The 15,169-nt window shown below is 30.6% G+C and overlaps 1 protein-coding gene across 1 annotated transcript; it reads left to right on the top strand.

The window, feature by feature from the left end:
- The first annotated feature begins 610 nt into the window (after positions 1-610).
- On the top strand, positions 611-12,473 carry LOC106678530 (uncharacterized). The gene is made up of 4 exons (XM_067048767.1): positions 611-1,533; positions 4,032-4,100; positions 8,716-8,805; positions 12,333-12,473. The coding sequence occupies exons 1-4, from the start codon at positions 625-627 to the stop codon at positions 12,471-12,473; spliced, it is 1,209 nt and encodes a 402-aa protein (XP_066904868.1). The 5' UTR covers positions 611-624.
- The last annotated feature ends 2,696 nt before the right edge of the window (positions 12,474-15,169 follow it).

Here is a 15,169-nt window from a genome sequence, read left to right as displayed (position 1 = left end):
GGCTCCACTAAACCATCAAATTCCTCCAGAATCCAATCCTTACAGTCCAAAATCCTTCGTAAAATCCTTAATGCTCCTTACTTTGTCACTAATCAAGTCATCCATCAGGACCTCAATGTTCCATATGTTGCCGATTTGGCCAGAACCAGATCCCAATCCTTCCATAATAAACTTCTCAACCACCTAAATCCACTTGTTTCTAACATGGCTTCTCCTTCATTACCTAATAATCCTCCTAGACGTCTGAAAAGAGGCTATCTTCTTCTCCTCCAAATCTTCTCCTCTAGAAATGTTATTGGAGTTCTTTCAGAGGGTAGATTCTCCACATGTTTTTATCATGTCACTATGTCACCTACAGCAAATTTACTTGTTGTATATATGTGTATACAGTTATAAATAACAGTAAATAAATTATTAAAAAAAAAAAAATAAATAATTTTATTATGAAAAGTGACCGAAAGCTCTTTCAGTATGATTCAGATAACAAATCCAGCTGGGTTAAATCAATAAATGTCTATGTGACAGCGGAAGATAAAAATCTTTAAATTGTTTCCAACGACCACTTCCACAGAGTGTCCTACAATTATTTTGATCAAGTGATGAAGGATAGTCGATATGTAAACTATGTTCCCTGCTGTACTGACCATGGCAACGTCGAGGCTCAACGATGTCTTCAAAGAAGTGGAACAGTTTACTCAGTTCCAGAGGATCTTAGGCATGTCAGCTTACATATATTCAAATGGCAAATTCCAGGTGTCAAGAAAATGGCTTATTGTGAGCCTCATTAATATCAGCGGGAATTTGTTAATATTCATCTACACGCTCCACTCGATAAAGAAATCTCTATCTAAGGTGAGCCATTGGTATAGCTTTCTGAAAACTGCTTATTCTTTGGTGTTGCCTTGTGGCATCGTGGCATCTTGGATCAGAAGTAACCGATACCTGGATCTCTTCAACGCATCCCTGTTCAAGATGAGAGCCGTGGACTTGCAGCTGTTCTCACTCGGTAAGGTGCTGCCCCCAACCAAACCGAGTTGGGTCACGTTCTTAATTTTCGTCCTGTTGCTTGTAGCATTCTTCCTCAAAGCTCCTACAATGCCTACGTTCTTGAGCTGTATCCAACTGCTCATCCTCTACGCCCCATATATCCATATAATTTCAGTTGAGGATATCATTGATAGAATCGACTCCATGCTCCTTCTCCGTTTCAACGCTCTCACTATGCACCTCTTCCAATGTACCACAATGGAAGCGAAGAAGGCTGCCAACGTTTTGGAAAAATTGATCCTCTGCTACGATCAGTTGAGCAGCTCCTCAGTGGACATCGACGAATATTTAGGGGTTCAAGTAATATCGGTACTAATGTTATTCTTTCTTGCATCATTCTGTGAAATTTATGCAACTTCCCTCATGTACAGAGACGATTCTTTGAATTATAAGGGACAATTGCTGGTAGAAAAAGTTTTATGGATAATTGTTATGATTGTTATATTGTCAAGGGTATGCCATCAGTTTGCAGCCATCACAACTGAGGTAAAATTCATTCAATATATATATATTGATAATTATTACTCACAGCAGGTAAAGCAGAGCAATTATATAATTAAACATGGCAAAATAATGAGTTTTCTTCGAAAAACAATTAGTGCATGTGTAAAATTTTTAATGTATATATTAGGGGTATTCATGATCTTTAGTTTAACATGTTAAAGCATATTAAATAGAAAAACTCATGTAAAATGGAGAAATATTTCTTTTTTTTTTACCATGTTAAAATGTTATAACATATAACATGGTTGAGAGTCTGTTACTAGGTCTGTTAAATGGAGAATGACGTCACGCAACGCAACAGACCAGCTGAGCTCGTCACCGTTTTGTTTGTTGTCGTGTTAGGTTACTTGCTCGTAGTTTGTGTTTTGATTGTGTAAGTATTGTTTAGGATGTTTTTAAATAATACTACAATGAATGACATAATAATGTACTGATAAATTCCAATTGCTGATCTTGATTCTCTTCCTCACAAGTTAGAGGATCAACAAGGTATTAAGTATCCTTTCACACAACTTCCACTTTTCACTCAATTTAGCCATGTTCTAATAACTTTAATCAAAACTTATAAACATAATTAAATAATAACATGAAGTTTTGGAAGGAAAGGTTATAAAACAAGTTGGTCAGAAGATCCGCTAGGAGTATTTAACTTTTAACATGACTTTAAATTGACTCAAAATGCACTTTCAACCAACCTAATTGTCAAATATTTTCCGAGAGGACTCTCTGCTTCAAGTCGGGAGTGGGTGTGGTTCAATTTCGGACTTACCGAAAGTAGTGTACAGCCTTCCATGTGTTGGACATCACTGATCTAGGGTGATTATACAAGTCTAAAACCTAAGACTTGATTTAATGATTTCGGCTGATCGCAGTGTTTTCGTCTTTCTTGGTTTTCACGGATTACGCGGACTTCTACAAAGAAAAACGGGTCTTCCGAAATAATTGAGAGAATTTTTTTTTTTATTTATACAAAGTTCTCATTATAGGGTACTAAACGCTTAAAACAAATCAGACTACTTTACCGAAAACGCCTTTTGGTTTTTGTATATTTAAATATCTATATAAAAAGAACAGAAATATTTTATTAGGACACACCCTCTGGCTTACGTTAATAGGAAAGTCCTCTATTGTAATCTAAGCTGAAATAGAAAGCTGCCGGTGATTAACTCCTACTCCTCTGCCACGCCCCTGGAGTTCATCGTAAGGACATCATTTTGGTATTACATTTACTGGCAGTCTACCCTCACCATTATTCTCCTTTCTTCAAACAGTAAATCAAGAAGTTTTCAAGACTTTTTTCATTTAAATAACTGTTCTGTGCTGTTTATGGCTCAGGAATAGGTCATTGGTGCGAAAATTCACCTGACAACTATAGAGAAATAATTCAAAAGAACCATTTCGATTCCTGAAAGTCCTGTATCGCTTACATAATTTTTGCTTTAATCTGATTAGGACATCTATCTGAGGATTAAAAGCGTTTTTAAATTTTGTTTTATTTATTTATTTAATACCTGACTGGTGGGCCTTACATGGCTAATGTAAGAGGTATATTTTTTTTAAACAAGTGATTATGGCGGGGGTCTCATACAAAAAACACCCCTAACTATATTACAATGTTATAGTATAACATAAATAAATAAAAAAATTAAGATAAAATAAATAGATTAAAATAATAATTCTTAATAAAATATAAAACTTAAGTTAATAACAAAAATAAAAATTACATTTATGGATTTAACAAAATAAATAATTGACTTCTAATGGAAAAAAAAAAGTTAATTAAAGAAAAAGATCAAGAGGGGAAAAAAATAAGTTAAGATAAAATAAAATTTCAGAATGGCAATAACATAACTATAAAATATAGAATTTATAATAGGATGTCCTGCAGTAGTCTGGTCTTCAGTCTTCGGGTTGTGGTTGAGTTTCCCAAGTTGTAGGTCACTGCTCTTATAACTGTAGGTAACTGGAAGTGGAACTTCATGAACCTTTTTTTGATGTAATGCTCTCTATTTGCAATTCCCGATGCAATTGGCTGTTTCTTACAAACTGAAATTCTTATGACTATAATTAAATATTCTTGACCTACATAGCTCCTGGAAAAAAATGTACATAAAAGCAGTATTTTCAACTCTTTCCTACTTTTCCGCCATTTATTTGGGGTTCCATAATTTATGTCCTAATACAAATTTAAGAAATTCACAGCTATGGCCTATGTTTTTTATACAGACTACTCTTTTAACATTTAGACTGTACTACCAATTACTTTTTATCTTATTTAACATTTTTTAGAGTCTGGGTTTTTTCCAAATGAGTGTCATTTGGGCTCAGGAATGTCGCTTAATCGGGTGATTGGCATTCGGTAGTTTACATTACAACATTTGATTACATCAAAAACATTTGAATATGTTTTATTCTTTTATTTATTTATTTATTTTTTTTTAATGGAAACTAATGAAAGAGTAACTCTGCATTGTTTTCAGGCCAAGAAATTTGACATGCTATTATATCAACTTATGATCGATGATAAAACAAATAATATTTTAAATAACGTAAGTATATATGGTTTGTGTAGTTAGTGTATTTTTTATTAAAGAAAACAATTTTAAATTTTGTTGACTGTAAATGATATATGTGTTTGAGGATTTTGAAGTTGAATTAATAAGAAACGACTGTATTTATGATACAGTTGACATTATAATATTTTGTTATACTTATATTCGTACCTATTGCAAAAAAGGGGGAGGGATTTTCTTGACTAATCTTATTTTTGTTAGTAATTTATTTATTGTTATCTACAACTGTGTAAAATTATATACAAGTAAATTTGCTATTAGATATAAAATAACATGATATAAACATGTGGAGAATCTACCTATTGATAGAACTCCACTTACGTTACTGATGAAGATGATGTCAGGGCCATCTTCTTTTAGAGGCCTAGGGGGATTATCAGGTATTGAAGAAGCCAGGTTAGAAACTAGTGGGTTTGGGTGGTTCAGAAGTTTATCATGGAAGGTTTGGTATCTGGCCAAATTGGCAACTTATGGAACATTGAGGTCCTGACAGATGACTTAATTTGTGACAAAGTAAGGAGAATTAAGGATTTTACGAAGGATTTTGGATTGTAAGGATTGGATATGAGAGGAATTCGATGGTTCAGTGGAGACCCAAAACTTAACTCCATATGTCCAGATAGGTATTATTATTTTCAGGTAGATAAGTCTTTTGTAATGAATTTGAAGTTTCGACCGTCTATCTAGTAAGTGCTGTAATAGTCGAAATCGACATGCATTTTTCTGTCTTTACGGTCTTGTGTGAGGATCCTAAGATAATCGTTTGTCCAGTTGTAGTCCAAGGTAGCGGATCTGTTCTACAGGGGTATGAACAACATTATTAAAGTATACTATATGGCAGTCGGTAGGCTTACGACGAAGGATAAAGGTGATTCGATGGGATTTATTGAAAATTATTTTAATCCTCCAATCACGACAACCTTCTTCGAGGGCTGTGATATGGGATTGGAGAGATTGGGATACAATTAAGGAGTTATTATTAACTGCAACACACATGTGTCATCGGCATACGTGGTGAGGAGTGTGATAGGATCGGTTGGTATGTCAGCTGTTTAGACGATGTAGAGGATGGCACCAAGGATACTACCTTGAAGAACACCAACACCCAAAGCTCAACTTCGTATGTCCAAATAGGCCTTACCACTGATCTAGTAAATGTTGTAATAGTACTTAACGAATCATGAATTCGAAAATATACAGAAAAAAAATTGAAATTGATCAAGTATTATACTAAATAAATTGAAATAGTTTATTCAATTGCTTGGAAACTAATGCATTCTACATGAAATAACTAATACCGTAAAGTGGTATGACTATGGTACAGATTTTCATGTCATTTATTCCTAAATCTAATATTCGTTTGCACTTTTTCAATATCGATTTTTTTTTAAATATTACTCCAAATATTAAGCGAGATACACCATTTTTATTTTTAACTAATTTTGCAGGTCATTTTGTTAAAACCTTTTTTTATCATGGATCCCAAGGATAAAAATTTTGTACCATTGTCTCCCTTTGGTTTAACTCCTTAGGCGATTAAAGGTTTCAGGTCGTAGACAAAAATTATTCATTTCAATAATTTAGCCTAATTGAATAAAATGTGTCTATTTGGATTTCTTGGTTAAAAAAGAAAAAAAATTTTTTTTTTCATATCTTTCGCGTTATGAATTGTCATTAAAGAAAATAATAATATGGTAGATATATAATATATTTTAATATATATTTTATATTAATATATAAAATATAACATATTTTATTGGTTGAAAAAATATTTATTTTTCAATGTGGGTCGTAACTCAGAAACACAATAAGAGTCCTACGCCAGGAATAATCTCACATGACATATTACACTCTCAGGACCAAATTCACTCGTTTTTTTCTTGGATTTATTTGAACAGATTCTCTTGAATTTTGAAGTCTCTTTCGTTCGGTATAATTCAAGTAGAAACGTCCCAATTTCTTCTAGTTGACACGAGGCACATTACACTTTGGTAAGATAAAAAGAGTGACAACATGGTCAATTTTACAAATGTACCATAACCACCCTTAGGGTAAAAATGGTACACAGCAGATGTACTTAAGCCACTCTATAAAACGCGCACGTTTTGGTATTTAGTTAATGTAAAGTCATGGAATAACATTTCCCGAAAGGAAAAATATGTAAGTGATCTCTATTACTGATTACTTGAAAACTACGTATTATTACTAATAAAAATTAATCAGTCAGCCAAGCATAGTAAGAGGGAATAAAAAATGGTGTCTGTTTGAAATTTAATTTGAATTTTGAAAAAAAAATTTATTCGGAGCTCTATATCTTTGAAACTACCAACAAAACAAGAAAATCTAATAGAACATCATTTAAAGTAGAGTAACTTTGCTAAAATATGAGCCATAATAAAGCTATTTAAGTTTTATAGTTCCCGAGATACATTTTTTTTAAATGAAAAATTTCATAAAAAATATTCTGAAAAACATTAGTTAGTGAGATTACTGAGGGAAATCTATACCTCAAAAACAAATGACTATTAACACTCAAATTAAAGCTAGTTTAATGTACTATAATGAAGTTCATAATGTTTATCTTTGTAGGTGTAGTAGTTTTTATATTTGACAAAATAAATTCACAATATGTTGATTTCGTGTTCTTGGATAGATTATTTGAATTTAAGAAAAACAATATCTCAGGAAGTGCTAGACGTACAAATGTCTGCCACGACTCAAAATAATGGTAATTTAACTTACTATAAAGTAATTTATGACAGGTATCATCGTAGGGGTAGTTTTAGTGATATTCGTATATGAATTTTGTCCGAATAACTATATATCAATTTATTTTAGCAAATATCATGAAAAATACTTCTCCTGCGAAGTCAAACGCCATAAACTACCTTATAGTACATTAAACTAGCTATGATTTGAGTGCTGGCAGACATTTATATATCTTATAGTTCCTGAGATATATGTTTTTATAAATCAAAAACTGAACAACTGGAAATCAACATTTTGTGAATTTATTTTGTCAATTATATAAACTACTACTCCTACGAAGATAGCCTCTATAAACTACTTTATAGTATATTTTACTGGCTTTAATTTGAGTTGATTTTAAAAAGCTATATCTCGGAAAATACTAAGCATAAATATCTCTACTAGCACTCATATTTTTAGGTTTTAGATTTATCTTAGGTTTTCCTGTTTTAGTGTTATTTTAAAGATATGGAGCTCGGAATCAATATTATTTTTTAACGTTTTGAAACCGCCGTAATTTTTCATTTCTCCTACGTTGGAGGAATCATCAATTTTGACTAGTAATAATATTCATAAATAATTTTTTAAAGTAATGAAAAAATGAGCTGAAATAACTACATTTTTTCTCCTCTTAGATTATTGCACTATCAGGTTTGTTGGCGTATTCAGATTTAATCCAAATTCAGGTATAAAAGTTATGACAATTATCATATTGCTATTACAATACCAGTATTTTGGAGGTGTTTGTTTCGTTATAAGATAAAAATGAGGGAGTCCCGTGCAACCTTTCCTCTGCCTAAACTGGCTCTTCATCAGATAGACTACCATTATTTCTGTTTCGCACTATATATATATATATTTTTTTTTATTATCAGTGTGATAATTTTTTCTTATGTGTTTGTGAAATTTAAGTTACATGAATTTAAATTTTGTACATCCGAATTTTTTTTAGAACCCGGATTATATGACCTAGGTCCTAAACTCAAGGAAAACCAAATAATCCAAACTTATTACTATCCATTATTCATTTCAAGTTTGCTTAGTGCTATTCCAAAACACGTACAAGTTAGTTAGCTGTATGATATTTTTTGTCGTACCAATGTTTTGTTTGATTATACTTCTGTTATTTTCTTCAACGTTATTTATTTTACTGGAATAATCAATAATTATGTTTTATTTCTTGTATTATTCTTTTTTATTTTTGTTTAATATTTACTTTTACTTTATCGTCTTGGTTTTCTTCGCTTTTTATGTTTTAATAATTTAAGGATTCATATTATTCATAGCAGTGCGCCGTTATTAATTATTCAATGAAGAATGCATCAGTTTCCATACAGTTGTAAGTTCTTATTTTATTAAATTTAATTATAATATTTTATAATTCAAATCTGAATAATTAGTTCTATTCCAAAAACTTTTTTAAGTGCATTTGAAAAGACAATAATAAAAAAAATAGTACATATATTCATTTGGGGATATATAAAAATGATTTTTAATCTATAATGCCACATGTCCACAAATTAATAACTGAATAATAAAATATGAACTGAAATAATAACATAATAATGAACAGAAGAGCCCGAAACGTTCAAATGTTAAAAGAATAAAGAACTGGATAAATGGTGTAAATAGGTTCCTTAAAATAAATATTATAAAGTTTGATAATATTTTATCAATCCAGACTTGTATTCCAATTTAGTATTAACAATTAGTTAGAATCCATTAAAAAAAAAAACTTTTTTCACTGTACATATATGTATACAGTGAAAAATGGGTTTTTTTCCTAAATATATATATAATATTAAAATCAATAAATATTTTAAATATTTTCTCTTGTTGACAGCCTAAGTTGAAACTACACACTGTGATGAACAGGGATGTAATTTTTACAGCACATGATTTCCTCAAATTGGATTATTCTCTTCTTCACTCAGTAAGTTTCAGGATGGATTAGATAAAAAAAACGATGTTATAAAACCGTTTTAGACACAGATTTTTTCCTAAATAATTCAAAAACACTATCCAAATTATAGTCTCAAAACATTTATTTCATTCACACGTCCAACGTTTCGGCCAATTCGGCCATCTTCAGAGACAATCTTAATTTACTATGAGACATATCATTTAACCATTTTAAAAAAACTCCATACAGGCTATTCTGCTCAGGTCAAAACATTTACATCTAATATGTCAAAAATACATTAAAAATCACAGTCAAATTATTTCTCTTTTACCACTATTTATACACTTATATTATAACCTCCAGATTTTTTCTTAAACATGTTGATTATACTTATGTATCCTGTTTATATATATGCCTAATATATGAGGCATTTGGTCATAAAACATGGTATCTGATATTTTTGTTGTGTATTGAAAAGTTATTGAGAATATCTGAATCCTTAAAGTTCGTTTTGCAGAGAGTAATGCCGGCCAAATACATTGCTATGATACACAGCACATCTATCAATCCATGAACTATCATTCCTATATACAATACATATGTTTACATGATATAAAAACCTTTTTTTTTTAAACCTAAAGAAGTATTTTTATTTGTTCAATATTTTTCATTTTTTTTTTTTTTTTTTTAACAAGAATATTAGTTTTAAATTATAGTAAGTGATAGCTGCTTCAAAGTAAAACATGGTAACTGGTAATGATGGTCTGCCGACAAGGTCTGTTTCTTAATGGAAAAAAAAATTTAATTCAATATTTTCAATGTCAGTAACAGTTATGTGAGTGATAGATAATCGAATCGAAGATATTCCAAAAAAAAAAATATGAAAAATTCTGTACTTTTAGACTTGTTTTGAAGTAAAACATGGTATTTACAGTAAATACCATATTTTACAGTTTCTTTAACAATAAATATAAGAATATAAGAAGGGGTATACTCCCATACAAAAGACACCCCTGACTTTATACAATGTTATGAGTAAAACAAAAAATTAGGATGACATAAATATATTAAAATAATAATTCTTAAAAAAAGATAAAAGTAAAGTTAATAACAAAAACAATGACATTTATGGATTTAACAAAATAAATAATTGACTTCTGATGGATAAAAAAAGAGCGCGAATTTAAGAAAAATATGAAGAGAAAAAAAAAGATAAATTAAAACTTTAGAGTGACAATAATAGAACTGATAAATATAAAATTATTAAGAGGATGTCCTGCAGCAGCCTGGGCTTCAGGCTTCGGGTTGTGGTTGGGTTTCCCAGGTTGTAGGTCACTGCTCTTTTAACTGTAGGTAACTGGGAGTGGAACTTCATGAACCTTTTTTTGATGTAATCCTCTATTGTTTCCATTTGGAATAGGAACAGCTGTTTCTGATTGTAATTTGTATCTTCTATTTAGGATAGGATATAGCATTGCGTATAGAGTTGAGTTAGTTTGATGTTGATATGGTGGTTCTAGGTAAGGCGGCGATCTAGGTGAATTCCCAGATATCTTACTGTTTAACTAGCAAGATTCTATTTTACCTTTGAGGATCAGTTCAGGTGGGTGGGAGAGCGTCTGAGAGTAAAAACATTTGAAGTACATTTAACAGCTGTGTAAAGAACCAATAACGAGTGAACATTTATATCCTTGGGATTCATGATAAAAAGGGTGTACCAAAATCACCCGCATTGCGGGGTAAAGTGCCGTAAGTTAAGGAACCGGTATTATAAATTTAAACAATTGCCCCTTGCCCAACTGAGCCTATGTCACTTTAGACATATGGTTGCATATGTCCACATTTTCTTACAATTTTATAGAAAAAGGGACCCAATAAAAACGACTAGGTTCTAAGAAGGCCCCAGAGATCCTTTTAACAGCTCTTTCAAGCCCTTAGTATCCTGTAGCAATAGGAAGGGCTGACACTTAGACAGGTACATGCTGTCATCTAACAATGGACTTGCATCAGTTTAACTATTTTATGTTTAACACATGAAAGTTAGTTCTCACAAGATCATGACTCTTACCCCAATTTCTTGGAAGCCTCACATCCTGCTTCTAGTCACGCCTTTTCCCCCTCCCAGATATTTACTTCTAATTTCATACGCTCTCTAGGCTCCGCCTAATTTCCTAAATTATCTGATTGGTCCAAACCCCTTCTCCTATTTCCTATTCTTACTACCCCCTCTTCTCAAGTGTACATATATATTTTCTAGACTAGATAGCTAAGTAAGAAGAGAGACACTCTGTAACAGTGAAAGTAACATGTAGTTCTTGTAAATATGTTAGAATAAAGTCATTTTAGTCTTCACTGATTTTTATGTTATTTAATTCGTATAAGTCGGCATTTCTCGCTTAAATTTGAAGAACATTACTTTTAAAGTGATGAAAGCGAATTATGATAGTTCATAATTAAAGGAAAATCCTTAGTAGTGCAATAGTGCAAACGTATTGCTATGTACTGCCTTAAGATTTAATCGGGATGGCAGGATAATCGCTGAAGGCAATTATCCAAAAATAAGTTAATTAATTAATTATATATTGAGTCCTAAAGAACTATTATTATGATTGTATTCTTTTCCAAAGGCTATTTGTGTGTTTACCAGTTTATCAATTAAATACCTTTATATTTATAAAATGTTGTTACCATTAATTATATAGTATAATAAAGGGTGGTATATTGGGTTATATAATAGTATATAAACTACATAAAGAAATTAACTATTTATTTACAATTTATTACTATGATTAAAATGGTTGTAATGATTCAGATAAATGGTTGCCATAAAATATCGATTATTAAATTATTACTTATAGCTTAATTTATACCAATAGCTGCTGATGCCGTGGGATGTAGTTCCGTAGGTGTCGTATTGTTCATAAGGGATGTCTAGGTCTCGTGGCTCTTCTCACGACTTCGGCTGGTCGAAGTGCATCTTGCTCCGCTCCGGCTTCTGCTACTCTCTCAAGCCTGGTCCTGTCTCGTCTAAACCTTCCTGTTGACTGTTCCTTTTTCTGATAAAGATTTCCTCTGCCTGTTCTCCCACTTTCCTTGGGCGTTACCTTATTTTTGAATCTCCTTTCTCATTGGCCATCGGTGACCGAACCCTCCCAAGGTAGGCGTCCCCCTTCTCAGGCCTGAGAGTGAATGAAAAAGTTTGACATGTCCAGTAAGGGCCTGCACCTGCTTAATTTGATTCCGGTCCCTCGTCAAATCTGTCATTTTTGTTAGAACACTTAAAGGTTAGCAAATCTAATTTTCTCAAGAGACTCTGATAATGTGGCAAACTTAACACAGATGTTTTCATATCCGGGGACGCAGTAAGTGGTTCGCCGAAAGGCTCCTACCCTAACCAGGTATCGGGGACAGAACCCTCACTAAACGACATATTGTTGTAATAATGGCTAATACCTAGATACATAGTAGTATATTAGGTTTAGAAATAAAAAACATAGTCACCCCCCACTTTATGGTATTTAAAATTATTATTTTTTGTTATTTTGTTTGTTTTTTAGATGATTGCATCATCGATGACATATCTGGTCATCATATTACAATTTAGTAAACAACAATCGTCTTTTGATTCAAATGGAGTGACTTCAGAATTTGGAAACTTGACTGCAACAGCTGTTCCCTTTGTTCTTACCACCGTGTGATGAATTGAACAAAATTAAAATAAAAGAAGGGTCAATATTAAAAAGAAATATGTCGCTTTTTTTTTTTTTTTTTTTTTTAATCAAATCAATTGGATTTGTGTGGATGGATTTAGAATGAAAATATAGTCCTATAACTAGTTTTTTTTTAACATCTATTTTTTTAATAACCCGAAAACAATACCTTCGAGAAGCGGTTATATATTTCTTATAGTATAACTAGCAGACTCAGCATATTTGAGGATCTTTACTCATTAATTTAACAATAATTAAAATTTCTAATAAATTAATATATACATGAAGTGATAAGACGGTAACTTAAGGAACGTATAGAATTAACTTTAAAATGACACAACAAATCTACACCAAACTTGGCAGTGGTTTAGGGCTAAACTGTACTAAAGAGCTCGACGGATCTAATTAGGCAATCAGGACCGGAGATATAACATGAAACTTATGAAAATTTTTCTTCATTCCAAACCAATCTTTCGCCCTTATACGGGCATTCAATTTTGTTAGTTTAAGTTAAAAGAGGATGCATTCAGCTTTTCAATATTTTTAATAAAGTATGAGTTGGATAAAATGCAGGGGAGTTACGAATGATTATGTGGACAACGATCACTGGAATAAAAAAAAAAATATTCCAAATAAATCAAGGCGAAAATTGTTTTAATGTCTTTAAAAAATGGTATTTTGGAGTTTAAGAGGGCGCTAAAAACCAACATGATTTGCTTTTTCCTAAAAAAAAATTGACCTACTGAAATCCTCATTATGTTTTTTTCTTTTTAAATTTTTAGTGAATAATGAATAAAAATTCATTTAATAGGATCAGTAATATTTTTTTCTTATTCTTCAGAAAGAGTTAAATCAATAGGCCGATAATAATCATGAAAATAAATTTATACTTTTTGAGATATGCGCCAAAAATGCTTAATTTTGTAAATACCGTAAACCGGGTTTTGCATATTTGGTACTATCGATCCCTCATATTTATATATTATATATTTTCATTATAATTCAAATGATATCATCAATTATACAATTAAATAAAAATAAAAAAAAATTAAGAGTTTAGCATCTTTTTTCTGACCCTTCAAATGAAATTCACTGTCGATGTTAGGTGATGAAAACCTGTTTTTGAAAAAATATATTTTCATAGCCGTTATTTTTAATATTTTGTCTATACAATGTCATTATTAGTTTAAATAAAATATGATACAATCAATTGATGGTTTTATTGTTATTTTATTATTTATCACTTATCCCTAATTAAAAAATAGTTATTATTCAAAATGAAGTTGATTTTGTCCACTATGGACAATATGAACTATTTCGTCCGTCAAGGATAAAATCAATTAATATTAGTTATTCGGATAAAATTTACAAAAATTCAAAAATAAAAGTAACCAATATTTTAGTGTTAATTTAGAGAAGAGTTAATTTCCCAATTATAATTGTACTTGATAATGATAAATTTGCCCCCCATTGGAACTCCAAAAAGCTTTCTAAATAATTCACCTTTGTACTTAAAATAGTTCTAATGGTGGGAAATGTATCAGTATCATTAGCAGGATTAGTCCTGATTAATCTTATAAAAGATGTTTTTTTCAAAATCAGGAATTGAAGTTAAAATTATGTTAAAGTACGTTGATAATATTTTTTGTATAATGAAGAAAAATGATGTTAATAAATTGCTGGAAGAATTAATGAATAATGAAAAATTAAAGTTTACAATGGAACTAAAAAGGCAGGTAAATTAAGATTCTTAGACATGTTGATGATAAGGCAAGGTAAGGATATACCACACAATGGACAAAAAAAGTAACAAGCAGGAATATGATATTGTATTACTATTCTTGCCACTCGTATCACATTAAATATAATGTAATTAATAATTATATTTTTTTTATTATAAAAAACTATAATAATAACTGATTACTGATAAGAAATCTTTTAAAGATTATGATGTTAATGAATACTCTTAAAGTTATAGACCCAACAATAAATTGACAGAATTGATACAAAAAATCAATCTGGATTGATTTATAAGATGTCACGCCTACATTCTATGTATTATATACTATATTATACCTATATACATATAGGTGAAACAAGAAAATTGTTGGGTGATAGAATGTATCTATACGTTAATGATTTAAAAAAGAAGAAGAAGGATCCAAATAAAACAGCACTAGTGCACCATGCAACCAAAAACCAGCATACATTCGATTTTGAAAATACTATGATTTTACATAAAGAAATTAAAAAATACAAAATAAAAATACTTGAGTCCATTTACATATCAGAAAATATTAATTATGTACTGAATTTTAAAACAGACACAATGCTGATATTTTAACTAAAATTGATTAATGAAAAATATGGGATAAAGTTAATGTTAATAATTATAATTAACCTTGATATGAATTTTAATAATAAAAGAAATAGGAAAACTAACCAAAATATAGTTGAAAGAAATAAATTAAATGCCTGACCTGAGTGTTGGGAAGGTTACAAATATTGTTGTGATAAATTATAACAGTGAAAATTAACTGTAATTAAAAAGTTTTAATTTTTAATTTTATATGAAGAATTGACTAAATTGGTAATTAGACATAAGTTAAGGATTGCTTATTAATAAATTTGTATGATTCACAAATCTTTTAATGTCTCATTGGGTAATTGTGGACTGAAATTAA

The sequence above is a fragment of the Halyomorpha halys genome, unplaced genomic scaffold, assembly GCF_000696795.3.
Source record: "Halyomorpha halys isolate HHAL.00 unplaced genomic scaffold, Hhal_1.1 Scaffold146.1, whole genome shotgun sequence".
NCBI lineage: Eukaryota > Metazoa > Arthropoda > Insecta > Hemiptera > Pentatomidae > Halyomorpha > Halyomorpha halys.
This window is presented reverse-complemented; position numbering and strand designations above follow the sequence as displayed.

What these genes read in the sequence shown, in the direction of transcription:
- LOC106678530 (XM_067048767.1), top strand. Translation starts at nt 625, where the DNA reads ATGTTCCCTGCTGTACTGACCATGGCAACGTCGAGGCTCAACGATGTC. An exon ending in TTGCAGCCATCACAACTGAG is followed by an intron (nt 1,534 to 4,031) that starts GTAAAATTCATT and finishes CATTGTTTTCAG; the next exon opens with GCCAAGAAATTTGACATGCT. An exon ending in CAAATAATATTTTAAATAAC is followed by an intron (nt 4,101 to 8,715) that starts GTAAGTATATAT and finishes TCTTGTTGACAG; the next exon opens with CCTAAGTTGAAACTACACAC.